The 27,500-nt window shown below is 47.2% G+C and overlaps 3 protein-coding genes across 4 annotated transcripts in view; 2 read left to right on the top strand and 1 right to left on the bottom strand.

Moving 5' to 3' along the window:
• Positions 1-7,234, top strand: part of stx1b (syntaxin 1B) — a 54,947-nt gene extending 47,713 nt beyond the window's left edge. The window contains exon 10 of the mRNA XM_027276313.1: positions 1-7,234. This exon is cut by the window's left edge and continues 105 nt beyond it. The gene's annotated coding sequence lies outside the window, so the exon portion shown is untranslated.
• A 4,446-nt stretch (positions 7,235-11,680) lies between these two features.
• Positions 11,681-27,486, bottom strand: si:dkey-89b17.4 (zinc finger protein 850). 2 transcript variants are annotated; one of them, XM_027276302.1, is made up of 5 exons: positions 27,302-27,486; positions 20,531-23,307; positions 18,978-20,087; positions 17,120-17,982; positions 11,681-12,783 (listed from the first exon to the last, which is right to left on the bottom strand). In XM_027276302.1, exons 2-5 carry the CDS (start codon positions 23,080-23,082, stop codon positions 12,356-12,358), a joined length of 4,953 nt encoding a protein of 1,650 aa, XP_027132103.1. In that variant the 5' UTR covers positions 23,083-23,307; positions 27,302-27,486; the 3' UTR covers positions 11,681-12,355. The 2 variants fall into 2 exon arrangements, with proteins under 2 accessions (XP_027132103.1, XP_027132104.1); XM_027276303.1 differs by lacking the exon at positions 27,302-27,486 and adding an exon at positions 26,456-26,994.
• thoc6 (THO complex 6) overlaps positions 27,117-27,500 on the top strand; it is an 11,351-nt gene continuing 10,967 nt past the window's right edge. Inside the window, exon 1 of the mRNA XM_027276311.1 lies at positions 27,117-27,139. The gene's annotated coding sequence lies outside the window, so the exon portion shown is untranslated. The remainder of the gene's footprint in view (positions 27,140-27,500) is intronic.

Genomic DNA, 27,500 nt, shown 5'->3' with positions numbered 1-27,500 from the left:
CTGTGACGACCGACACCGACCGACCGTCTGACCGCCAGCAGACAAGAGAAACACCAACGACGACAACAACAACACAAAAACTTGAAAACACAAATGCAAGACAGATAACCAATCAGCTAAGAGAGATAACAATCCAATCACAGATACGAGGAAACACCGCGGGGTCGGGTGGGGTTCAAAAAACTCAGACAAAAAACACCAATAAAACGCCATCACATAATAGCTGACTAATCCACACGTATACAATCAGTGATTTATTACAGATGTACATGTAAATGTATGAACACATGAAGCGACACATGGGTTAGCTCCCTGTCAGAATACGACCTCCAAGACATTTACTTGTTTGTTTGTTTGTTTTCGCCTTTTTTCTTATTTTTTAAACGTTTCTTTCGTTTTTTCGAGAGTCTCCGGACGTGACGGTGACGCCGCCGGGTGCCGACTCCTGCAGGGCGAGCGCTCCTGAACGAACCTTTACCCGTCTGTCGGTTTCTTACGTTTCATTTCTCGTAGAAGCTTCTGGAGCCGAGCGTCGGCGTCGTGTCACGAGGTGGCGCTCGGCTCTTTCCGTCAGAACGTTCCAGAGCTCCGAGTTGTTCTGGAGCGCCGCCCTGCAGGACAGCGCCACCCGCCGGCTTTTTGGTAGAACCAACTTTGTCTGCGTGTTTCTGGGAGGGAGGGACCGACCTCGCTATTGGCTCAGCCGCCTCTTTAGACCACCTCTCATTGGTTGCTCATTCCCGTCATTCACCTCAGTCAGCCTATTAAAAATTAGCTGGCAAAGCCCGAACCCGCCACACGGCGTCTTTAAAAAAATGATTCGATGACGTGATGTTTGACTGACAGGTGGGAAGGACGGGTGGAGGAGGGTTTAATGGAGGGTGGGAGGAGACGGACGGTCAATCTATGCAGTTTAGATAAGAGGAAGACGACTCGTCCCGCCTCCTCCACCCAAGATAGCCAATAAGCATCGAGGGGGGTTCACGTTGTCACGGTGTCACCTCCGAGCTGACACAACTGTTCTTCCGGAAGATTCTGAAAAATGAAGAGAACACATTAAAAAATAAAAAAATAAAACATAACGACATGAAACGAACAAACAAGCTCGACGACAAACAGATGAAATCGTAGAAAAAGCCGAAGATGCTGGCGCGCCCGGTTACCTGAGTGTCGTGGTACCGTTGCTTTTTTTGTTCTTAATGGGGAACGTTTGTTGCTTCGTTGTTCCGTGGTGCTGCTGTTCTTTAGTGCGTGTGCGTGGCGTGTTCCCGTGACGTATCGGCCTGACTTCATTTAGCGGTTACTGTGTGGTCCGTATGGTTTGATGCATTTTGCCTGTTTCCTCCCCGCATCCCTCCACTTCCTGCCTGAGACGTTTAGCTCACACTGTTTGAATACCTGAGTTGTACAGGTGCTACTGAACTTTTCCTATTGGTGGATATTCTCCATGGAAGGTGGAACATGTGACACACACACATCACATCATTCATAGCACATGCATGAACACCTCCATGTAAACGTTCCCGTGTTGCACATCACGCCAGTGCTAGTGTCGCTTAGCATGCTGTAGCGTTAGCCGTGTTAGGTGTAGCAGCTCTTTATTTATCGAGACACGTTCCGTGTGTCCGGGTCAGTGTTGGGGACGGACGAAAAGTTCACGTCTTCTTTGTTAAGCTGAATCACATCCACCCCGTCTGCACCTGAAGTTCAAAATGTATTTACTGTACATCAGATTGTTAGCGTTAGCAGTTAGCGTTATGTCCACACACTTTATTGAAATAAGCTCGTTACGTGTACGTAACCTCAACACTGCTCCAGGTTGGGTCAACACATACGTGTACGTTATCTATGTTGTATGAGCATGTTTCTGTTTCCTGTTGACGTGGTCCGTGTTTAGAAGTGAAACAAACACGTGTGTGTCGCCTGCAGCTGGACTCGCGGCGTGTTGAACAGTATTGTGACTCTGGCTTCAGATCTGGGGCGTTTAAGGACGGAGGTTCGTCCGCGTACAGGCTCTGTGATACGGAGGTTTGCTCTCTGTTGAGGCCTATGCTGGACAATCCTGCACTTACATCACAGTCACAAAGACTTAAACTCCACAGCAATCCGTCCTCACTTCACCTGGTGTCAAAGCAATAAAGTCAGTGTGTTCAAAAAGTGTTAGCTAGCCAGCTTCCTGTGTCTGAGTTTACGAGCTGTAGAGTTTCAACATTTGTTTTCTGGCATTCAGGGTTTTCTTACGTAACAGTCCTTTAATTCATTTTCACATTTTAACTGTGTCAGAAAATAAAGTCACTCTGAGACTCTACTGCTCTGACAGGAAGCTAACGTGATGTTCGAGATCGCGTTAGCTTCTTCTTGGTCGCGGCGTGTAGAGTACGTGCATTTTCTTGGGAGTCGTAGTTGTTAGCGCCGTTAGCTGTAGATGTTGCTGTGTAGTTGCTAAATGAAAGGACGTGGAGGTGGAGGTGGAGGTGGAGGAGTTTTTATGTTTTTGACTTCCCAAAAAAAACCAAAACTAAACTTGTGTGTTGACCAAAGCTTAGCGATCAGCCCGACCCTCCAAGCAGCAAAACCCAATAGATGTTTGTTGGTGAGTCGTCGTAGAATTAGAATCATTTTGCACTTTTCTCTGCTGTCGTGTCGTCAACGTTCATCACTCCATTTCGTCGTTTCTGAGTGGGTGTAGACTGTAATTCAAACACTGAATCTGTCCACCAATTAATTAAATAATGTTTGCCCACGTTGTTTTGACTACATTTCCCAGGTGTCCTTTAGAGTTCTGCTGATACTAAACTGACTCACCTGTTGGCGGTTTACATTTTACCTCTCCACCAATCACAGCGCTTCATTCATCGTAAAGTCAACCACATGATATTCACTTCAGTTACATGTTTTGGATGGTCGATGGTTGTCAAGGTGACGTCACGTCGTCATGGTAGCCCTGGTTAGGTGGTGGATATAAATCAGTGATGTGAGGATGTCGTCGTAGCACCAGCCAGCTTGTTGACTCTGATGTTTCTTTGCCGTAGGTGTCTATGTTTTCTGTAAAGTTCTTGTTCCTGTCTGGCAGCCATCCATCAGGCCCTGTCGCCATCCTCAGGACGGAAGACGCGGACAAACGTCACCAAACCATAAAAACATGAAGGTTAATGAATGAACTGACGGGTTGGTGCTTTGTCCGAGTGTTTCAGTCCCCGTCCTTTCGTCTTCCCTCTTCCCGTTTGTGTGGTGTGTGTAGTTGTTTGGTTGTACAAAAAGACGACGTCGAGGCTCAGGAGTCTGCACCCCCCCCCCCAGCAGACCCCGTCCATCTCGTTGTGTGTAATAATGATAATAATAATAAAAAGGCATGCAAAAGCGTTGTGGAGTTTGCATGATGGTGTTTTTTGTACCCTACCCCGACCTGCCCTCCATGTCGTGCACTTTACCGCTCACCGGACCTGTCTTTGGTTAGCACGTTAGCTACTAACGTGTTGGCGTACCTGGATCTTTAAGTTGTTTCATTCAGGAGAGGTCGATATTTAAATGTGAATCTGTGAAAGGATAAATCGACATAACCACACCCTGCTCGCCCCCTCAGCCCCCCGACATCGACCTCCAACCCGCCCCACTGTTACCGACTGATCTGTGTCGTGTTACTTTGGTATGAAAACCCGCGGGCTGACCTCGTCTCCGGGTGTCGCCCGTCCACCCCGGCCTTGTGTGTGTGCAGCATGCCTCCCTTCCTCTTCAGTCAGACGTGATGGGTGTGTGAGTGTGTGTGTTCGTTAGTGTCGGAGCAGCACGAGGTTGTTTTGATGTGCGAAGCGTCCGATCGGGATCGCAGGTCCACGGGTTGCAGCCGTTTGATGAAATCCACTTTGTTTTTTTGCGACAGTCGGGACGAGATATTGGACATATTTATGGACACCATGTTCACTGTTATGATATTTATTCAAATTCAAACCAAAGCGTTTTTCGCCCTCCCCTCATGTGTTCTCAAAAATGTTCGCCGCTAATCTCAAAGAGCACAACGTGAGTCAAGTTTACACTGACGTGTTCGTCACCGATGGTCAATAACAAACATCTGATGATAACTCTAAAAGCTTAAAGCCCAGCGCCCCCTGCCCGCCACCAGCCCTCACTGCATGTTGGTCTGTGCGCCTATCAAAACTGACGAAGCTATCCAACAGTTATCTCACACCGCGACCACGATGTCTGCCTCCACGCCCCCGTTACTTTCCTGTTCACCTGTAGAGCTTAGTTTGTTTGAAAAGTAAAACACATAATCATCCGTGAAGAAACGTACGCTTTCCTCCACGTGAGGCTTTTACGGAGACACCGTGGTGCTTTCTTCTTCTCTTTATGCTGTTTTTATTCTTTTGGTGTCATTTTCTGTACAGCTTGTTTTCTCAGTCTGCGCTCACATCGTGGGGTCGACGCCTCGCTGAAGGTTTGAAGGGTTTGCTAGGTTCACGGCTGAAGGCTCAAAGCAGCCAACCAAAGCCTCCGTCAGCTCTGCATCGTCCGGCTGCTCAGCCGTGAATGGTCAGGGAGATTACGATGAAGCAGCGCTAGCTAAAGGCGCTTTGTCGTAATCGTCCTCGCCGTGACGACGATGGCGAATGTCTCTGCGCCAAACTCTTCTGCTGTTATCTGGATGCACCAACGCTTCATGTCCTTAGTGACGAGATGTTTGTCTGAGGATCAGAGTTGACGTGACTGTTCGACTAGCTCCATGAACCTCCAGCGAGCGTCTCCTGTGTGTGAAGGACTGCAGCCTTCAAATGAAATCACATATATAGGGAAGAATATATATATAAATATATATATACACCAACATACTGCATTTCTATAACTGTATGTGGCTGTAGCCACCATGCTAACGTGTTGGCTGTGTACAGTTTTTGTCAGAGCGGGGAACACAACGCAGAGAAAAATCCTCCGGAGAGAGTTCGTGTCGCGGCGCCAAGACTCCAAAGATTGACTTAGCGTTAGCCGTTAGCTTGGCGTGTTTCATCAACACGTTCGTTTTCCAGCAGCACAAACGTCGCGGACGGCGTCTGTCTTCCACGACACCGAGCTCAGACCGCCAGGACTCGAGGCCGTCGTGCTTTTATGATTTATGTTGTTTTATTCCGTCACTGTCGGACGATGAAACTCTCCTCCGCGACGATTTTTGTCTTTCTGAAACAAATGTTCAAAAACCAAAACTTGTCCAGTTCCCCGCTCTGCACGGCGCTCGCCGTGGCTTCGACCCGCTCGCCGCGCTGTTCCGTTCTTTCTTACGTGAAGCTCCACCCGTCCGTCGACGTCGACGCAGTATTTCAGTTTGATCAGTGTTTTTTCCCAAAGTGGGAGGGGTGGGACGAGTCAGGGGGAGGGACCACGAAAACGGACCACGCCCACACACGGTCTCTGCCATAGCATAGTAGAAAAGACGCTTAAATAACATTGTTATTATCATTATTATTGATTATTGTTGTTATTATTACCATAAATGAGAAATAAATGCAGTAAAACAAAAACCCAGAAAGAGAACGAGCGGCTTCACACAAAGTCAAACTAACACGAAACTTTAAAAAAGGGACGAAGGTTCTGGAATAGCAACGACTTAAAGAAGTACAAACGGAGTTATGTTATCATAAATAATAGTAGTAATATTGAATGCTCGCAATTTTGTCAAACTGAAACTGGATTCTTTGTGTTATGTAATTATTGTAAATAACTTCAAAGAGAAAAAATGACTTGCATGTCTATGTATAAATTACTGAGATATCTATTCCCGTCAAAGTTGACACGTAGCTCGATCTCTGTCCTTTTTGCTTCCCCCTCAAACACCTCCGCCCTCCGTCCTCCGTCCTCCACAGTTTATTCTGTCCATGTCGGTGAGAGACGACAGCAGAGAGACAGAGACACATAGCTTCCAGCGTCCTCGTCCGCCATGTTCAGTTCAGACGCCGTGTTCACGCCGAGTTTCACGCGCCTTTGAAGGAAACGTTTCGTAGTTTGACACCCGCTGAGATTCAGCCGAACCTTTTCTTTTCTTTCTTCGTCTCTGTCTCAGACGGACGCCAGCGCTGACGCCGGCGGGTGTTCGCGGTGTAAACACGACAACAACCACACCTCCGTCCATCACCCCAGCTCCAGAGGCTCCGCCCACTGGCTCCTCTGATGAAAGTGCTTCCCTCCATATTAGGAAAAAACTAAAAACCCCGCCTCCAGGGCTTTCCAGGCCACGCCCCCAGTGATCACTTCGGAAGTCCTGTTCGCGGGTTTCCGAACTCTCTCGCTCGCTCGCTCTCTCTCTCTGTCTGAATCAATGTCTCTCCACCACAGCTAGCTAGCCAAACGACACCTGAAGCTCTTTACCTGCCCGTTTCCCCGTCAGCCAATAAAAACAGACGTTACCTCACAGTTAGCCTGTGCTAAGCTAACAGTTTGATTGGTTTAAGCAGCTCTAACATGGCGCCGAATCTAAACATGGTGATAAAGAAGCGTCCCAGTGCCGCGGTTGCTTTGACCCATCACGTCTGTGAGGGACACGTAGACCTCTACGGTAACGTTCCAGAAGACATCTTAGAAGCTACATGCTGAATGCTAACCTGATCTGGCTCTAACATCAAACGGCGGGTCGAGGTTAAACGAGTTTGTTCGAACGTCGCGTCTCATTCAGGAGCTGTAACGCGCTCAGCATCACGTCCTGAACACGCCGCCACAGTCTTCCTTCTGCATGGCCGTCTCCATCGCTGCGTTTCCTGACGGAGGTCCAAGCTTCGGTTCCTCCAACGTGTTGAGAGAAGTGTTCAGTGGTCAGACGGACGGCTGAGCTGGTTCGTGGCTTCAGCGTGTTTCAGGAACGCCGTCCTCCCCGCGGTCACCACCTGATGTTGGGCCCGGCCTCGAGCCTCACACAGGCCTACCGTAACACAGCGTGCAATATTCAGAGAAACAAGGGCTTTCTTTATCATGCAGAGGCGCTCGGGCCGGCCGGCGGCGAGCTCGGACCTCCGACAGGAACTCCATCAACCAAACGTCCCGTCTCATTCGTCAGCAGCTCGGCGGGGAAACGGCAGGCCAGAGACGCGAGGTCACACAAAATGTGTCCAAACTTTGAAAAAGACGAAAGACAGACGAGGACAGACGATCGCGCTAAACACGCAACTTTGACCGGAAATGCAACTTGTGTCCCGTTTCTTCTTTTGTGTGTGTGTATGTGTGCGTAGCGTAATGTAAAAGCGATCTGTCCCCCCCCTCCCCTCCCTCTCTCCCCCCCTTGGAAAAAAGCTCCTCCCCCTCCAGCCCTGTCTCCCCCCTCCTCTCTCGTACTGCTGTTGGCTGTTCTGTTTAGTTCATGTGACGTGCCAGTATTCCCCCCCCACCCATTTCCTTCCCCCCCCCCCCCCACCCCTCTACTTTACCCATATGCCTTTGCCCCCCCCCTCTCTGTCCTCTCCTCTCTCCTCCCCCTCTCTCTCTCTTTCATGGATCTTTAAGATGACAACTCTATGCAGATGCTGTCTTTTATAAGTGTGTCAAAATTTTAATTTAAAATAAAAACTTAAAAAAAACAAACCCTGACAGACATATTGAAATGATCAAACAAAAACGATAAAGAAAGAGTTGTTCAGTGTACGCCTGCTGCCGCCTCACATCTTATTGATTCGACTCTTTATTCATCGATTTAACCATAAGTCAGAGTCTGAAGCTAGCTCATGCTAGCTCAGTCTGTTTAGCTGCTGTAGCTATGCTAGCTCAGTCTGTTAGCTGCTGTTAGCTCATGCTAGCTCAGTCTGTTAGCTGCTGTTAGCTCATGTAGCTCAGTCTGTTGCTTGTTAGCTCATGCTAGCTCAGTCTGTTAGCTGCTGTTAGCTCATGTTAGCTCTGTTTGTTAGCTGCTGTTAGCTCAGTTTATTAGCTGCTGTTAGCTAATGCTAGCTCTGTTTGTTAGCTGCTGTTAGCTCATGTTAGCTCTGTTGTTAGCTGCTGTTAGCTAATGCTCTCAGCTTTAGCTGCTTTAGCTATGCTAGCCAGTCTGTTAGCTGCTGTTAGCTCATGCTAGCTCAGTCTGTTAGCTGCTGTTAGCTAATGCTAGCTCAGTCTGTTAGCTCATGTTAGCTCAGTCTGTTAGCTGCTGTTAGCTCATGCTAGCTCAGTCTGTTAGCTGCTGTTAGCTCATGTTAGCTCTGTTTGTTAGCTGCTTGTTAGCTCAGTGTATTTAGCTGCTGTTAGCTAATGCTAGCTCTGTTTTGTTAGCTGCTTTGCTCATGGTAGCTCCGTTTGTTAGCTCATGTTAGCAATGCTAGCTCAAGTAGGTAGCTGCTGTTAGCTAATGCTAGCTCAGTCTGTTAGCTGCTGTTAGCTAATGTTAGCTCAGTCTGTTAACTGCTGTTAGCTAATGCTAGCTCTGTTTGTTAGCTGCTGTTAGCTCATGTTAGCTCAGTCTGTTAGCTGCTGTTAGCTAATGTTAGCTCAGTTTGTTAGCTGCTGTTAGCTCATGTTAGCTCAGTCTGTTAGCTGCTGTTAGCTAATGTTAGCTCAGTTTGTTAGCTGCTGTTAGCTAATGTTAGCCCAGAGCACTGGGAGAGTGTTAGTGTTTGTACCACAGTCTTGGACCACCGGGAAGAAGAAGAAGAAGAAGAAGAAGAAGAAGAGGAGGAGGTTTACAAGGGAGTGGAGCCAGTGTCATGCCAGAACAGGGGCTGGGCGAGCGTTAACAGTATAACCAGGCTCAGCAGCTTCTATGGACATGATGGCAGAGGAGCAGAGAGTGAAGAGGACGCTGACGGAGGAAGCTAAGAAGAGAAAAGGAGAGAGTGAGCGAGCAAGAAGCCGCCGGACAAGAGTAAATGTGGGACTGACTTTTAGTGGTTGGTGAGAGCTTGGTGAAATAAAAGGCTGAAAGACAGACGCCGAGCTGGGCTGACTGCTGCTGGACTAGGCAGTGAGATCAGCTGCTGCTGGGGACCTGGATGATGATTGATCATGAGTAATGTAATCAGAGCGAATACTCGAGTACAGCTGAACATAGTTACACAGTGGGATTACACTGTGAAGCTGGAGACAAACACTGATTCATGTGAGATGTTGTGTGTCGATGACGGCACTGTGAACCATTTTTTTGGAAATAGCTTGTTGATCGTTGATATGATGCTTGTTGGGGACTATTTTCTCATGTTTGTGTCAAAATAAACGTCAGAGTGTGTTGAGACTTTTATTTCTGCTTCTAGTTTTTATTAAAAACCTCTAAAGGAGAAGAAACATTAAAGAAGTGTGTTAAATGTTTTCATGACTCGCTTGTTATCATCAGATCATAACAAGTAGAAACAGACGCCGTCTCGTTTGTTTCAGATATAAAAGTTCATACAGACGTTATGATACAGAGAACAGTGACAACACATCGTCTAACCAAACTAACCACAGTCTACGTTTCTACAACTCAATTTTTCCTACTGCGCCATTTTGCATCCCCAACTGAAACAAACATTAAATGTATTTTCATCTAGTAATTATTAAATTTATGTGTGTTTATTTATAGATACCTTTATCTGATAATTGAGATGAAGTCATAAACGTCTCAAATTTCCTTTTTTTGTTGACAGAGAATGGCCGTCACAAAGTTGTTCATCACTTCTTATTAAACGTCAGAATTTTAGATGTATTTTACAAACAGCTGCAGACTGACCGAGTGAAAACATCACATCATGAATTCTACTTCAGTTTGAACCAACTCGGAAATAAAAACAGTGAAAATAAAATAACTGTAAAGTGTGTAAATAAATGTAGAGTGTGTCTGACAGACATTATTACTGACACTGCAGCAGCACAGAGACTTAAAGTCAGTCAAAGACAGCTTGAGGTTGCCGAGCAACCAGGGTCAGCTGCAGGTCAGAGCTGTAACTGCAGCTGTGCTCTGTCTGTGTGTGAGTGACTGCTGAGAGACACAGAAAATCTCTAAATGAAGCCCCTCCAACTAGTGGACACTAATGCCAAACGGTAGGTGGTATCAAAAAGCCCAAATGAGCGTGAGCATCCTCATCTTGTCGACCATGTGAATGCTGAATTTCAGTGTGTGAAGTTAAAAAATGTGACCTGGGGAGAGAGAGAAAGAACAGGTGCCCCGTGCTCCTTTGGGAAATTTCTTCTCTCCAGTTTACATGGGAGTAGATGGGGCTGTCGGTGGGTGATCCTGGAGCATCAGTGCGTCTCCCGCCAAAACTATAAGTCTGACAGCTTCAGCAGTGCTATCGCTGCGTAGCCCACGAATTTTCCTACGTTTCTATGTAGAAATTATTTCTGTAGAGTGACATTTGCAAATGTATTTTTTGACACTCTAGCTCTGGAACATTCTACTAATACACATAAATGTAAATTTTGGCGTCATCATAAATATTATATTATAATTATGAGACTTTTACTGTCGATGTTTGTATGAATGATTCATAGATGAAGTTTCACATGATGAAGATTTCAGATAAAACATAAAATAACATAATTCATTTTAGACACTTTGTCAGAATTATTAATATTTTTGTCATTATTACATGAGCTAAACTGTGATTTTCTAATTAGTATAAATGAGTTTCTCATTTCATATAAAGAAACAAAGTGATCAAAAGTTTCTCAAAATATGAGAAATTAAATCAGATGCCATTACAATAGATTATGATTTCATAATAAAATTAATTGAGCTGTGATTTTCTAATCAGATAATAAAGAGAAACAAAATAATTATGATTAAGTATCATAATAATCATTAATATGACTCATTAAATTGAGGATTATGAAGCATGTCAGTAAATTATAGTTATGATAATAAATGTTTATGATAATCAGCTGATTCCATTTAAACAAACATCAGATTGATTTTATGTTTCTCACAGATTTAAAGATTCTGAGTCATAATTATGGAAAGTTTTTTAAAATTATTAAAATAAAAAAAATGTCATGGTGCGTTTGGGGACTTCCACAGTGATGCTAAACGATGATGTAAACGTCTCACTGTGTCCGTCCGTCTTCAGCCTGTGAGTCATTACAGAGCTCACAGCTTTGATTCCCGTCATGAACACGAAGGCGCCTGAACGCATCGTGAATGTCGACAGAACAAGAAGCAGACGCAGTTTTTATCCTCCACTGTGGCGACGTCTGTCCATCCGTCCCTCTTCAGTTTGTTAAACTTTTCAGTCTGACCATGAACGCATCATGGAGGTCGTGAGCTGCCAAAACGTACATGTTGTAGAAAGCTCCTGAACGCATCATACAGCAGTTTGTCTGTCTGTGATCAGTTTGAAGAGGTAGAGGAGAGAATACAAGTCCCATAATCCACCTGTGCTCGTCTTTAAATCTGAAATGCAGACGACACTGTCTCACAGTCAGTTACCCATTGACAGTTACTCACAGTTACCCATTGACTATCAATGGGAAGACGGAGGTCGGTGTATAAAAGTGTTGACAGACTGCAGCACAGTGTGACGACAACAAGCTGTCAGCGAGGCAAAAAGTTTCTCTGCTCTGCTCCGACTCACTCAGTTACCCATTGACTATCAATGGGAAGACGGAGGTCCGTTTGCTGGTGGTGTACAAAAAGGAAGGAAGTGACCCGTGGAGTGTCACCGAAAGGTTCTTTTACAGTCTGAGTGGTGACGGAGGAAGTCAAACACGATATTTACATTTCATGACGGAGTTTTATTTCCCGTTGATTATAAATGGAGGAGGTAAATGTCTTTAAAAGAATCTGAATAGTTATTAAAAACTTAAAGAACTGTTGAAGAAACCGTGTCGAAATTGAAATATTTGATCTTGTCAACATCAATCTGAATTTATTTAAAGTCTGAAAATAATATACTTTGATTTATATATTTAAATAGTTATCATCTAAACTGTAACAATAAAAGTCAACGAAAGTCTGAATTATTGACTCTGTGTTTACATACTACATTATCCATGACCCTCAGCTGCTATTGCTGTGGAGAAGAAGCTGGTCAGAGGTCGTCTGAGCGACAGCCAATTAAAAAATGCTTTGTTGTTGAATTTGAGACCAAAACACGCTTTAAGTCCAACTGCAGCAGACTGTGATTGGATGTTTGTCAGTGAAATGCATCTTGGGAGTCGTAGTTGACTTGTACTTTTGAATTCAAAAGTACAAGTCAACTACGACTCTGGAAATTTCAAAGAGAATTCAAACAGGTGAATTTAATTTGAAGGTTTTCATGTTGAGATATAAATCTTAGCCTCGGCGTGAAGCGCTCAGGTGAAACGGCTCCATCACGTCTTCAGCTGCTGATTTAAAGTCAAACTCGTCCACAGACTGAAGCTTCCGTGCAGTCATCCTCAGCAGATGGTGTGGTCGTCCTCAAAGAGCACAGCTGGACGTTCAGTTGAAAGCTCTGGAGGGGACAGTGAGGAAGGCCGATGTCGTCCCTCTGGACAGTGGCGGGCCCCTCCAGTGCACCTTCATGTGGTGCCGCAGGTTGGACCGGGACGAGAAGCGTTTGTCGCACTGCTGGCAGGAGAACGGCTTCTCCTTGGTGTGGATCCGGCGGTGGCAGACAAGCGCCGTGGACACCCGGAACGACTTGCCACAGTCGGGGCAACGGTAGCGTTTGGGCTCGGTGTGGATCCGGCGGTGGTTCTTGAGGGACATCAGGTTTGGGAACTCCTTCTGGCAGGAGTTGCAGAAGTAGGTCCCGGTCTTGTGGCTGTTCTTGTGGTTGAGCAGGGAGCTGGCGTGGCGGTAAGACCGGCCACACTGACTGCAGACGAAGCTCCTGGAGCTGCTGGAAGAACCCACCGGACTCAGATCTGAGGAGACAAACACCAACGCTTTAGTTCAGAGGAAGGTGACCCAAGGTTCTGATTCAGGCGCTCCGTCTCTATCAACATTAAACCAACATCCACCTGAAGACCTCCGAGTCAGTCCAGTCCAGTTTGAGTTTAAAACACGTCTGAACAAAACGACACTTGGAAAATCTGAAACTTTCATTAAAAACTAATTAAGAAAAACATCAAACGACGTTCAAACAATGTTTGAAGATCAGTTAGCTGCTTCGTTAGCACGTTGTTACCATCAGCTCAGATTTAAAAATCTAAATGAAGCTAACGTTACGTGTTTTTCTTTTTAATGCGTCGCTAACAGGTAGCATATCTGAGTTCAGGAGTAGGAAGTCGACCGCGGCTTGCTCAGCTGTGATTGGAGCACATAGTAAAAAAAGGGGGTGGGGCTTATGACGGGTCGTCGGTCTCCAGTTTGTTTCTTCTGCGTCTGTAAAAAAACAACAAAAAAAAACAGAAAATAAAATTCACAAAACTTTTCAGACGGCCTCATCTCAAACAAACACCTGCAGACAGGAAACAGCTTTTCAGAATAAAATACATGTAAACTCTGTCGCCCAGTCAGATTTGAGAAATGTGACCAAATCATTTTAATTCACAGACAAATCTGCCATGAAGAGTTATTACACACACACAACATGGCTGACATTCATAATCCATCAGAAGGACAAAATAAAACAACAGAGAGAATAAATTCACTCACAGGGCAGAAACAAAAAGACTGAAAAAATTCATTTGTTCCTAAAATCATCTCCAGTTTAATCCAGCTTCACAGTGTAATCTTACTGTGTAACTATGTCCAGCTGTACTCGAGTATTTACTCTGATTACATTACTCATGATCAATCATCATCCAGGACCCAGCAGCAGCTGATATCACTGACTAGTCCAGCAGCAGTCAGCCCAGCTCGGCGTCTGTCTTTCAGCCTTTTATTTCACCAAGCTCTCACCAACCACTAAAAGTCAGTCCCACATTTACTCTTGTCCGGCGGCTTCTTGCTCGCTCACTCTCTCCTTTTCTCTTCTTAGCTTCCTCCGTCAGCGTCCTCTTCACTCTCTGCTCCTCTGCCATCATGTCCACAGAGGCTGCTGAGCCTGGTTACATTGCTAACACTCGCCCAGCTCAGGTTCTGGCACGACACAGACTCTGCTCCGACGTTTGTTCGGCGGCCTCGTCTTTTTTCTGAATGTTTGCACAGGACTTTCACAATAAAAGCCCTCCTGTTTTATCATTTCTCCTCTGCAGCTGAAACACTTATTCTTTATTTTATCTTTGCTCAGAAATGTATTTAAAACACACGTCCCTGTCAGAGTATTAAACTAAACTGAAGGTTTGTCTGAACTTTAAACATCAGAAATAAACGGCAGGATTTTAGATTTCCTTGAAACTCTTCAGAGAATCTTAAATGAACTTTTTCATGTTTGTCTGATTGGACAAAGCAGCGTCATACAGATTCAGTCTTTGACTGCAGATCACGTCGACGTCGAGCGCCACGACGTGAACGATCAACAGCAACATGAGAAGCGTCTCAATACGTTAGGTCTGCGCTCGTCGATGTTCAGGCGCTCCTTGGAAAGAGCGAAGCTGCTGAAGTGAAAACACCGAGCTCGTGTGGTTTGTTTTCAGCTATTTATTTTCAGTACTCAGCAGTAAGGGTTATAGTATATGGACAAGTTTTCTGTTAAGAAATGAATTATCAAAACATAGTTTATAAAAGTGTATAGTAAGCATTACATATATATGCATGGAAACAAAAGTTAGACTTTAAAACATAAAGAGGGGTTATAGTTGTTCCAAACCGTCGTCGTCTTCTTCTTCTCTCTAACATCTACGTGAAATGCAGGCGGGAAAGTGTCCACTCAGAAAAAAACAAGTCAAACATGTGGAAGGAAATAAAAATGTCATGTACAGTTATTATTTGTGTGTTCTAGATCACATCGACTTCCTACAGCACTTGACGGTCACTGCACGGCTTTGACTTTTTTTAACTAGCACCAGTGCTCCTGAAAACGCTGACACACACACAGAGCGTCCAGATATCTGAATTAAATACAAAGGAAACAGAAGGACACCAATAAATACAAGAGGTTACCATAAAACAAAAAAGGTTCAAATGATGAGGACCGGAGAGGAGGTCACCGAGTCGTCCCTTTAAAAACGTGAGTTTGATTCTCGTGAAACAGGAAGGAGGTGGGCGGGGCATAGAGGGGAGGGGGGGGGGGGGGTCAAAATCGGCAGAGAGATAAATATGGAAGAAAGGGATGATGGGAGAAAAGGCCGTCACAACATCACCGAATAAAAAGGCAAAAAACAAAGAAACACTTTCCGTCGTGTGTTCGAGTTCCTCGGCGTCCATCATCTCCACAGGGGCATTGTGGGGGGGGGGGGGGGGGGGGGGGAGGAGTGTTTTACATCAACACAGCTCTAAACTCACACATCCTAAAGACTAGCGCCGTCCATTACAAGTGTTAATAAGAATAAGAATAATATAAATAAATGCATTACTACGATGATCTGTCGTCTTTTTTCCTTCTTAGAAAAGAGGTACTGTCAGGATACAGTCAGAAGTACGATTACAATACAGGATCAAACAGAACACGCCCGACAATATACAGCTTCACTCATTTCTTTTTTTTTTTAAACCCGCGGCCGCGATCAGCTGGTTGTGGTTCAGTCAGGACAGTTTAAACCTGTGAGATGGAGATCTGGGCCGGACCACCAGACGCTGATCCTCGTTCACACGCACAGATTCAAGACGAGCCGCCGAGCGGCGTGACGACGTCCTGATCGATGGATGGCGTCACTCGTATCGTCGACATATCGAAACACTCGAGCGTCAAACTCGTCCGTGATGATCCAGAAAAACACGGAGTTTAACAAGCTGCCTCGACCGGAACAAAACAAACCGACTTTAGAAACAGTCGAGACTCTTTGAGACTCCGTCACGTCCGTTCTCCACCGGGAAGGTTTTTAGTTCAATTGTTTTCATAACTTTGCACGGGGTGTTTTATTTTGAAAATCCACTGATCCTCTTTGCTGTTTCTGTGTCTTACTTCCTGGTGGGTTTGAAACACTGACGAGAACTTCCTGCCATGTTCAGTTAAATGCAACTTTAGGACTTGGTCTACGTGCTGGTTTTAAAGTTACTCGCTTTCATCGTTTGTTACTGTTTTTTAAACAAAATGGAGGAAAAGCTGGTCGTCGAAACAGGAAATGCTCAGAAACTCAAAAACTTCATCTTGCACCGTTACCGTGGCGATGGCAGAAAAACCGTTTAAACACCTGAGCGCTTCAGAGAGCCAATCAGAGGCGAGACGGCTACCGCTGAATCTGTGTGTGTGAACGAGGCGTCAGGAAGTCTGTTTGGGAAGCTACGATAATATCTCTCTCTCTCTCACACACACACACACACACACACACACACACACACACACACACTTTAACCAGACCCTCGGAGACCAGAGCGTCCCGTCTTCAGTCCTAATCTGAGCATCTCCGTCGTCACCGGCTCGTCCTCTGCAGTTGGTCACTTTAAATAAAAACAGTTTGAAGATTGTTTCGACCGACTCGGTCAGAAAACACTTTAAAAACGTTGTGACGAAGGCCACGAGAGAAGACAACAAAGTCCCTACGAACACCATCAGAACAGGGACGGGAAACAGGGACTCCAACATGGGACCGATCAGCTCTCGACTGGATTGAAATGACACCACGGCTCGAAAACAAGCGTCAGACTTCCCACGCTTTAACCTGGACCCTGAAAGCAGCTCTGTCCCCAATCGAGTCAATCAAGTCACAACCACAGGACTCATCAGTCTCTGGAGTCTGAGCCGGGCTGTACCAAACAGTCACTGCAGCTCTGGGGGGCGTCAGAGATCCTTTACTGTACGGGGCCACATGCAGGGAAGGCAGGTGCAGTGAAGTCCAACAGGTCTGTCTACAGTCCATATCTGCCTGCCTGTCAGTCAGTCTGTGTGGGACAGTCGACAGTCGGAGCCTCATGGGAACGTCCGTGAAGCCTCAGCTCGGTGTGTGTGTGAGTGTGTGTGTGTGTGTGTGTTCCTCCTGCTTTGTGTACATGTTCAGTCATGCAGGACGCCGTCCGTCACACACACACACACACACACACACTACAGCCACACATGGAAAATGAGGAAGAGGATGGTGAGCAGGAGGAAGAGCTACGTTTGGCACCTCCAGAAAACCTTGGCATGTGACTGGCTCCCCCCTCCCCATGTCTCCACCCCCCAACACCACCACCCCCTCCCTCATCCCTTAGCTTATATGAAGGGGCCGCCGGGCATACCCAGGAAGTTGGGCGCACCCATGGCCATGGCAGGGGGCGCCGTCGAGCCGCTCCAGTGCACCTTCATGTGGTGCCGCAGGTTGGACTTGGAGGAAAAGCGTTTGTCGCACTGCTGGCAGGAGAACGGCTTCTCCTTGGTGTGGATCCGGCGGTGGCAGATGAGTTGGGTGGACACCCGGAACGACTTGCCGCAGTCGGGGCACTGGTAGCGTTTGGGCTCAGTGTGGATCCGGCGGTGGTTCTTGAGGGACATCAGGTTTGGGAACTCCTTCTGGCAGGAGTTGCAGAAGTAGGTCCCGGTCTTGTGGCTGTTCTTGTGGTTGAGCAGGGAGCTGGCGTGGCGGTAAGACCGGCCACACTGGTCACAGACGTGGGATTTGATGGCCTCACTGTTGCCCCCACGGCTGCGGGCTTTGGTCATGCTGCTGGGGTTGAGTCCTTGCTCTTGCATTAAGGTGAGGTCTAGGCCTGACCCCCAGCCCAGCTCCTGGGAGCCCCCCGGTCGAGGCTGCTGGGATCTGGGCTGGCGGGGCTGCGGTGCCTGGCCATGGGTGATCTCCATGTGGAGCCTGAAGCTGGCATGCGTAGGAAAGGCTCGTTGGCAGGACCGGCAGGTCAGCTCCCGCTGCTTCTGGTGTACTCGTCGGTGGTTGTAGAGCTGGGAGGAAACACGGAAGGCCTTGCCGCAGTCGTGGCAACGGTGGCGCCGTGTCTCGGAGTGGATACGGCGGTGGTTCTTCAGGGCGAGCAGGTTGGAGTAGGTCTTGAGGCACACGGCGCAGTGGTAGATGCCAACAGTGTGGGTGTTCTTGTGGTTAAGCAGGGAGCTGGCGTGACGGTAGGAGCGGCCGCATTGATCACATCTGTGCAGAGACCAACAAGGAAACACAAAAGGGAAGGAAACAAGGGTACAGGAGGCAGGACAGAAGGAAAAAATGGGAGATTAGTAACAGAAGATGGTGGTTTACTTTGTTTCTAATTGATCTCAGTTACTGGTTACCACTTTTTCTTTACTACTCATCTAAGATGTTGCACATACAGGTATATGATCTGAAATCCGGCTTAAAACTTTTAAGGAAGACTACTACAAAGTGGTGTACCATTTAAAATTAGGATTTACAGACAGGTCACAAGGGAGAGGACTGCTGGGTGGGGGAGGGAGGGACATGGGACAAATAAACTGGGATTCATGTAGGGAACTGGGAGGTATCTGCCGCTCCCTGCACTGCACAAATAGACGCAAGCTTTCAAAAGACCTTCTGTCTGCCACAGCCTTCGTTTGAGTGATTACTAAATGTCCAAAGAACCTCTACCATGCCAGACTGTAGCTGCTTGCAGCGACTGTGCTACAGTAAAGTGTTGAGAATGATAACCTCTGGACATGTGCAGTGCAGCTAGCTCCAAATACTTCCTAATCTTCCCTGAGATTTCAGAACACAAGAGCCCATCACATAACTGCATTTTCTGATCTAAACACTGGCCAGCATAAGACTACCTGAAGAGAACAAACACAAACAACACACAAACATCAATACTTCAATATGCTACACACAAAAACTACTGAAAGAACAAAGCATGAAAACACATCATCTAAAACATGAAATGTTTGATTGTAGGCAGCCTAAAGAACTCGTGTGTGTGATATATGCTAACTGAAAGCAAACAGGGTTGACTTATCTGGTCTCTCCACTAATTCAATTTGTCCAAACTTCAGAAAAATCCGAATTCCGGCACGCGTATGGTCCCAAGGAAGCCGGATTGGAGATCATATACCTGTAATAGACATGTAGAGACCTAAATTTATCTTCACTAATTTTTTTCAACTTCGAAGAATCACAAACAACTGACGAGAACTCACGTGTACCGACACTCGTTGCCCTCTCCCGTGGGTGCAGTGGCCTTCCTCCTGATTTCCATGCCTACCTGGTTGTCCCCGCAGCGGTGCCTGGCCAGACCGGACCTCCCCTGGAAACTCTTCCCACAGGTGGGGCAGCCGAAGGGGGTGGCACCCTCCTCATGGACCTTCTGGTGGTTGCGGAGGAATCTGGCCAGCCTGAAGGCTTTCCCACATGTGTGGCAGATGTGCTTCTTTCGCTGTGTGTGGATGCGCATGTGGTTGCGGAGCGCCATGTAGTTGGTGTAGGGCTTGTCGCAGAAGTTGCACCGAAAGTTGCCTGTCTTGTGGGTGTGCTTGTGGTTCAGCAAGGAGCTTGCATGTTTGTAGGCGCAGCTGCACAGGTCACAGGCATAGGGTCTTTCATCAGAGTCCAGGTCCACAGAGCTCCTCTCCATGCTGATGTTGGTGGAGCTGTTGGTGGAGGAGGATGAAGGTAGGTGCTGGGCCGGGCAGTCATGGGCTGCGAGGGCATCGGCAGTGGCAAAGCCTTCACAGCAGCCGTCGCATTCAAAATCCATCTGGGCCCCGGGGCCCTGAGGGCCTTTACACAGGCCGGCTGTAGTGTGAGTAGCTAGCTGTCTCTGGGTGCGGAAGCCCTTGCCACACTCTTGGCAGTTGTGCTTCTTCTGGGCAAAGTGAAGACGTAGGTGGTTTTTCATTGCCAGCCTGTTGGGGTATGTGGAGTTGCAAACATTGCAGTGGTACTCCCCGATTTTGTGAAGGTTCTTGTGATTGGCCAGGCTGCCTGCATGGCGGTATGTCTTTCCACATTCTTCACAGGAAAAAGGCCGCCGGCCTGTTTCAGCTGGGTCAAACTTCTGGGGTCTGGAAGTTCCCGCTGAAGAGTACGGTTTTTTGAACCCTTGATGGCTGTATTTCACACCCATCACCTGGCCCTTCGATGACTCCCCTCTCATAGTCTGCATTTGAGATGGGCCAGGCTGCTGGAAGCGAGAACTGTTGGGGCCAGACCGAACAAGACCTTTGGCCCGGTGCTCCTCGTGGAGACGGAGGTGGTTGATTAGCTGCTTTTGGATCTTGAAAGCCTTTCCACATTCTTCACATTTGTGCCTACAACAGGAATGAGCAAAGATGAAGAAAAACACAGATGAATAGACATCAAACATGAAGGCCATAACCTTCAGCACTACAGCCCAGAAGTCCCTTATAATGTCAACTAAACAATCTACAAACAATACAATTCATCAGCCATGGGATAGAAGGTAGTGTGGTACCTTGATGGTGATGAAATATAGATGATGACCGCTCCAGATATATAAAACTTTACTAGCCAAACTAAATGCAAAGTGATGCAGCAGCTGTGCTTTATATCATGGTGAATGTTGTAAGTGAGTGAGTGGGGCCAGCCCTGTGAAGAGCAACATGACCAACACAACTGAACTATTTACCTTTGTTCCCAATATTCCTGAAGGTGTATAAGACCTTTGAACTCTTTACTATATATATATATATATATATTTATTTAAAAGAAATGGATGAAATCAGAGACCTACCTCTTCAGATCAAAGTGAGTCCTTTGGTGATTCTTGAGAGCCAGCAGGTTGTAGTAGCGTTTCTGGCACACCAAGCAGCGGAAAACACCCGTCTTATGGGACTTCTTGTGGTTAAGGAGTGAGCAGGGGTGTCTGTATCCACGTCCACATTGGTCACATTTGTGGGGCTTGTCACTTTGGTCAACCATAGGCCTGCGTCCATCACCACCTACATCACGACTTCCTCCAGCGACCCCACCACCGACGCCATCGCCTCCAGACATCCCTTTGGCTCCGTTCAGGCCCTGTTTGCTCATCGAGCTGCCCCGATTCTTACCGGGGCATAGATGGGTGATAAGGTGGTGGCGGTCAGCAAAAAACATGCCACAGTCCACACAAATGTGGTTGCGTCCATCCATCTTGTCATTGCCATTAGCCGAGGTTCCTCCAATACCCTGTTGCTGGCCATCTGGCCTTTGGGGCCCGTGGACTAACTGGTGATTCAGAAGGTCCTGCTTCCTGGAGAAGCTCTGGCCACAGGTGGAGCAAATCATCCTCCACTCTTGCTCCAAATTTGAAGGTCCAGGTCCTGTTGGGTTATTGGCATGGCTACGCAGGTGGCTCCTGAGGGCTCTGAGGCTGGCGTAGTGGTTGCCACATACCGAGCACTGATATACTTCTCCATCATCCTCGTCATCTTTGTCATTGCTCCCCATTCTCTTGCCTCCACTCTGGGAGTACTGCCGTTGGCTGCTGCCTTCTTTCAGGCTGCTGGAGCTTCCAGCAGGAAGCGAGGTTCCACTGGAGCTGTGGTAGTTCATGTTCCCCATAAAACCATTGGACATGTTCCCTTGCGGTTGCTGTGGTGGTGGTTGCTGCTGACCACGGCGGGGACACATATGAGACTTGATGCCAGATACATCCCCATACATCTCACCACAGTCCGCACACACATGCCTGTCCGCCTGACGGTGAGCTGAGTTGCTCTGGGAAAGCGAGCTGCCATCAAAGCGGTCATGGAACTCAAGAGACTCCAGTCCGCTGCTGTGGCCACCGTCTGGTACAAAGTGTGCAGCATCACCAAGATTTCCTGGCAGTGAGATCGGAGTGGTGGCACCGCTGCCTTCTTGGACATAGCTCTGCTGGGAGTCCAGAGTAAGCGGTTCTGGAGATAGCCAGTCATTGCTGTCGTTACCAATAGGCTGGTTGGAGTGACGCCCCTTGTGGCTTCGTAGGTGGCTGTGTAGCGCTGCCAGGTGAGGGTACTGCTTACAGCAGATGGTGCACTGGTAGTGTCCGGTCTGATGGCAGCGTTTGTGGTTGACCAGGCTTCCTGCATGCCGGTAGCTTTTGCCACACTCCCCACACTTAAAGCGCCGCTCTCCATCGTCTGGAGAGTTGGCCTGGGGCACACGGCCTCCGGATGGCGAGGACACCGAGCCCTGTGATCCAGAGCTCAGTGTGTCGGAGTTGAGGATGGAGCTGTCCTGGCCATGGGCAGCAGGGTGGGGATCATGAGTCAGATAATGGACCTTTAAGGTCTCCAGATCTGGGTGTCCTGCGCCACAGTATGCACATGTGTAAATGGGATTGTTGACTGGAGGGCCCATGATGGGGTCATAGGGACCTCTTTTCTCACTAGGCAGGGGTGGCAGGGGCAGAGGGTCCCCCAGCGCAGGGGTGTACGCTGGGGATCGAACCGCACTTAGATTGTGAGGCATGATGCCCGGGAAGCTGCGCGGCAGTCCAAGCGAGGGTGAGGCTGTGTTGTGCAGCAGGATGTGCTCCTGGAAGTCTGCCTTATTTGGCAGCGCTACCTGGCACAGGTGACAGAAACAGGAGGCGGTGTCGTCGCTCTGGGACGACTGGGTGCCGCTGCTACTGCTGCTCACCATGGATGCCCCGGGGGTCTTGAACTTCGAGTGAGTTCTCTCGTGGCTGTTTAAGGCAGCCAGGTTGCTAAATTGTTTAAAACACACAGAGCACTTAAAAGTTCCTTGTTGGTGACACTTCTTGTGGTTCACCAGGCTACCGTGGTGACGGTAAGTTCTGTCGCACTGATCGCACTTGAATGGTCTGTCCCAAGCGTCGTCGGATTCAGGGGAGCCTTTCTTTCCGTGGTCGTCTGTCTCGTGGCTTTGTAGGACACTATGTCCCATACCACTGTTGCTCAAATGGGAGCGGCCAAACCCGTCCGAGAGGTCTTGGGCAAGGCCGTAGTCCCTCTCGTCGTGGCCGGTTTCTTCGGGTACTTCTTCACTCTCTTCTTCTGTGTGTGCGCTACTAGGGGACAAAGTATGGATACGAAGGTGGTTCTTCAAAGCTACAGCGTTGGGTAGGGTACGGGTACAAACTGGACACTGGAACGAACCCACCTCGTGAGACTTTTTATGATTAGCTAGGCTAGCTGCGTGCTTGTAAATTCGGCCACACTGTTCACACTCGAAACGTCCGGTCTCTTCCTGCTGATAATGTGCTTTCATATGTTCTAGAAGACTTGGAGTACTCGGGCAAACCATATCACACTCTTTACAGGGGAAACCCTTGGCACGACTCATATCATGCATTGCCATAGTACTCTAAAGCAAACTTGTTGGAGGGAATCACGGTTCACGACACAGAAATGAACAGTGATGCTAGGGAGGTGGAGGAGGAAACAGTGGGGGCTTAGCTCTTCAGCTGGGGGTGGCGGTGGCAGCCATTTTCTCCCCAAGAGTCGTTGGTGCAGGTCCAGCCAATCGGGGCCCACCCTGGGAGGAGGTGGGCCTGCGGGGGTCACACCAGCCAATGAGGTATCACTGTAGAGACAAGAAGAAGAACAAGATGGTTATTTAAAGAGTGACGTAACACCCCATTTCAGCTTTAACAAATAAAAATGATGTATATGGAGTCTTAATCTAAATAAATAAGAAAGACATTTCAAAGCAGTGGATGTCATCAGATCTTAAATAATAAAGATGATGTAGAATCACTGTTCACACCAACAGGGACAGCGGGACACACCTCTGTTGACGGTGTAAATAGGACAGCGCTTGCATTTAAAAAAAACCCACAGGATCAATAAAACCTCCAGAACCATCCCCGCTCCATCAACAGTCAACGACTAACAGGTATCTCAGGATCCAGTCAAGTTTATTTACACGATTACAGGAACAGAAGCAGCACAAACACTTGTAGACGACAGGCGAGAACATCGGTTTCAAACTCTACAGGTGACCTCAAAGTATGATACGTGCACTTTGTCGGAGAGCCAGTCACTCAGACTTTTATTTGTTTACAGACTCGTCCTTTGACCTGTCCATCTAGGAAGGTTAAGAACGTCAGATCACAAACTGACCTCAAAGCAAATCTGAAAGTATTAACTGATTCAAGTCGTTTAATCGAAAAACTGACAAAAAGGAATTTATTAACCAATTTAGAATTTCAAGCAAATATGAGGATTTACACTTGATTAATTTCTTATTATAATAATAATTTGAGGAAGGAGAGAGTTTGGTGTGGAGGCAGAACAGGAACGATTTCACTTTAAATATGAAAACAGCCGTTGCATTGCGCTACGCTTCGTTGCGTTTCGTTACGTTAGGGGACGCTTTGTTACATTACGTTGGGGTCGTTAACAATACGGTTCTTGTCTGTCCCGCTCAACTTGTGTTGGACGCTCTCTAAAAGATTAAAAATTAACAATCCGGACCTTTGATTTTTTTTTGCCTTATTTTGACATCTGTGGTTTAATAAACTGAAGGAGCGTTCACTAACATTTAAAAAACATTCTAACAGAAACTGAAACCAGTTTGGAGGATAATGAACGTTAAACTGTCACTAATGAGATCAATAGTTTGTTAACGAGCAGCGCTGATTAAAGAGAGTCGATGTGACAGACGGTTTTAACAGGATCATCTGTAATCTGTGACAGATTACAGCAGGAAGCCACGGTAATACACACACACAAGCCACACTCAAGGACTTTTCAATGACTTTCAAGGCTGACACCTGAATGATGCAGCAGAATATGATCAGACCAGAACCTCTGGGTCAGAACCATCAGAACATAAATAGCTAATCAGAGTTAATTAATTCATAATGAACAAAGTCTGATGCATTAAAGGTCTGAAGAGGTAAATAAAGAACAACAGAAAGAAAGAAAGAAAGAAAGAAAGAAAGAAAGAAAGAAAGAAGTGCGATACAGAGGGGGGAGGAGGTGAAGGTGGAGGAGGAGCAGTGAGGAAGGGGTGGTGGTGTGTTCGGGTTCAGACGGATGAAGACAGAAAAAAGAAAGCAGCGGAAAATAAAGGTGAGGAAGATTTGATTGACGGGAGAGGAAAATATGAGGGGGGAGGGGGAGGAACACACACACACACACACACACAGGGAGGTAAACAGGTACGATCACACACTGAATTAAATCAGACTGATTTCTAGTCGGACCCTGAAGGCGCCATGGCATCCTGGAGATACTTAAAATTTTAAATCATTAATAATACTAATAATAATAATACTAATACTTATTATTATTATTATTATTGGTATTAGTATTATTAAAGGTGTAGGTAAACATCACACACACAGCAACACACTGATACTGTAATTTGTATTAATTATTATTATTATAGTATTATTAATTAATTATTATTATTATAAGAGCTGACTTTGTTTTTATGTTTAATCCACACGTGCGCAGATCTACACGTCATGATTCACTCGTGTTAATATTTACTAATTATATTTATTAATACCGTCAACAAAAGTTCTAATTACAGAGAAACGCTCTGCACATTTCAATAACATTTACATTTTTAATATTTGATTAACAGTAAATCTGTTTATTAAACATTTAATCATCCACAGACTGAATGTGATTTATTGATTGATTATTGATTAATCATCTTTTTGTGTGAAATAAAGTTTGACTTCACGACCAATCAACGCGTTGTTAATTCAAATCTACGAACTCTAACGAGTCGTCTGCAAACATCTGTTCACGAGTTCAAACAATAATATCTTATGTTACACTGATTAATTCTAATAATTAAACCTGGGCTCTGAATATTAATGATCTGTTGCTTGTTTTATTTATTTTCTTCACTAAAATTATTTTGTGTCGTTTTTCTCTCATATATCAAAATCTGTCCGTCTGTAATAATAACTGATAATTATTAAAACAGAGTTAAGATAAATATATAATTAACAGCAACTTTACAGGAATAAACACTTTGATCATTTCACGAATTCGGCAGAAAAACAAACGTTGTGAAAACCACAAATTCAAAAACACACACACACACACACACACACACACACACACACACACACCTGCATCTGCAGCAGCAGACAGTTTCAGTCCTGCACCTCATCCAGAACCAGAACCAGAACCACAAACAAACAAGGTGTGAACAACAACACGTCACCTCCTCAAGGACTCCTGGAAAAACCTTGAGCCACTTAAATTGACTTGAATTCATTGATGATTCACCTCACTGGTTCTGGTTCTGTCCAATAAGAGTTCTGACCTGAAACTATGTGAGGAAGACACAGAACGTATTTTTCATAAAGAGCAACAACAACAAAAATCAGCTGATTTTATTTGTTTACAAACATCAGCTGATCAAATATTTATCTGTATTAACTCAGACAATAAATGTGATGACGTCACCTCGGTGTGCGCTGTGATCGATAACTGATCGACAGTAATCGATCAGGTTTCAGTCTCAGGTGTGACTCTCACCTCAGAGCAGCAGCCAATCAAAGGCTCAGCTTCATCCTCATAATGTAAACAAACCGGACCGTCCTCACGCAGCCGGTCCCGGTGTGTGTGGACCGGGGAGGTCCCCTCCGTGCCCCCCCCACCACCACCACCAACACCACCAACACACACACACACACAGACACACACAGGTTGTTTTGATCTCCCCGCATTAAACGCGGAGCTTCCCTTCCATCATAACAGACCTTTCACGCACAGCTCTGCTCCCGCAGCCGGCGGGGCTCGCTGACCTTGGCCCGTCTCCTCTCGGTTCAGCCCGGATGTGTCGGGACAAAAGCGGCGACCCTCCGCCGACACACGGCCGACATTTGCTTCGGCCGACTCCCCGATTTCACCCGGGGGGAGTGACACCCGAACCCGGGCGGCTGGGGAGCACCACCCGGAGGAGGGTGGGGGGGTAACGGTAGAAAGGCGTGCGGTTCTCGCCGTGCGTGATCCCGCACACAGAGCGGGGGCTCCACCTGGAGCCGTCCCCTCCTCCGGAGACCCCGCTCCGCTCCGTCTGCGGGAAAATGGCTTTCCGAGCAGAGAGCCATTTTCTGCTAACGGCTAGCCCCCCCACACACACCGAGCACCGGGCTACAGACTGAGAGCTGCGGGGCCGGTTAACGTGTGAAGGCGCCCCGCACGGCCCCGCACGGCCCCGCACGGCCCCGCAGCGCTGGCCCCGCTCCGTGTGCGTGTATTAAAGATGTTCAGTGTCTGTGAAGCAGCCGCGGCCGAGCTAACGTTAGCATCGCCTCGGCTAGTTAGCAACCCCCCGCGAGGATGTAAAAGAAGCGGGAGGAAGAGCAAAACAAACCAACCGTCAACAAAACACCGACAAACGGCGGGAACACGAAGCTGCACGCGCACGCAGACGCGCTCAGGTGTGGGTTAAACACGGGCTTTATCACGGCTCGGCTCGGCTCGCTGAGGTTAGCACGGCGGCTAAAGCCAGGCTAGCCCGGAGCTACACAAAGATCTCGACGCACCGCGCGGCCCCTTTGATGAAAACCGCGTTTTTCTGCCGTTTCCCGCGCTACACTCACCCCTCAGCCGGCCTCGCGCTCTCAGGGTGGACGATGCACGGCGTGGAGCTGCTAGATGAGCCGCTGTCCCGGGTTCGGCATGTTTCTCCGTCCTCCTCCCGTTCAGCCGCCGACTTTTGGTTCTTGGCTCTTTCCCCCCTCACCGCCGCTTCGACAACATACTTCCTGCCGCTGCCGCTGCCGCTGCCGCTGCCGCTGC

Source organism: Larimichthys crocea, unplaced genomic scaffold, assembly GCF_000972845.2.
Source record: "Larimichthys crocea isolate SSNF unplaced genomic scaffold, L_crocea_2.0 scaffold33, whole genome shotgun sequence".
In the NCBI taxonomy this organism is placed as follows: domain Eukaryota; kingdom Metazoa; phylum Chordata; class Actinopteri; family Sciaenidae; genus Larimichthys; species Larimichthys crocea.
The sequence above is the reverse complement of the archived record's forward strand: the minus strand, read 5'-3'. Positions and strand labels throughout refer to the sequence as shown.

Coding starts and splice junctions, on each gene's coding strand:
- si:dkey-89b17.4 (XM_027276302.1), bottom strand. CDS start 23,082: ATGGCAATGCATGATATGAGTCGTGCCAAGGGTTTCCCCTGTAAAGAG. Junction 17,983..18,977: donor GGCAACGAGTGTCGGTACAC/GTGAGTTCTCGT, acceptor GTCTCTGCACAG/ATGTGATCAATGCGGCCGCT. Junction 12,784..17,119: donor GGGTGCGCCCAACTTCCTGG/GTATGCCCGGCG, acceptor TTGTCTCCTCAG/ATCTGAGTCCGGTGGGTTCT.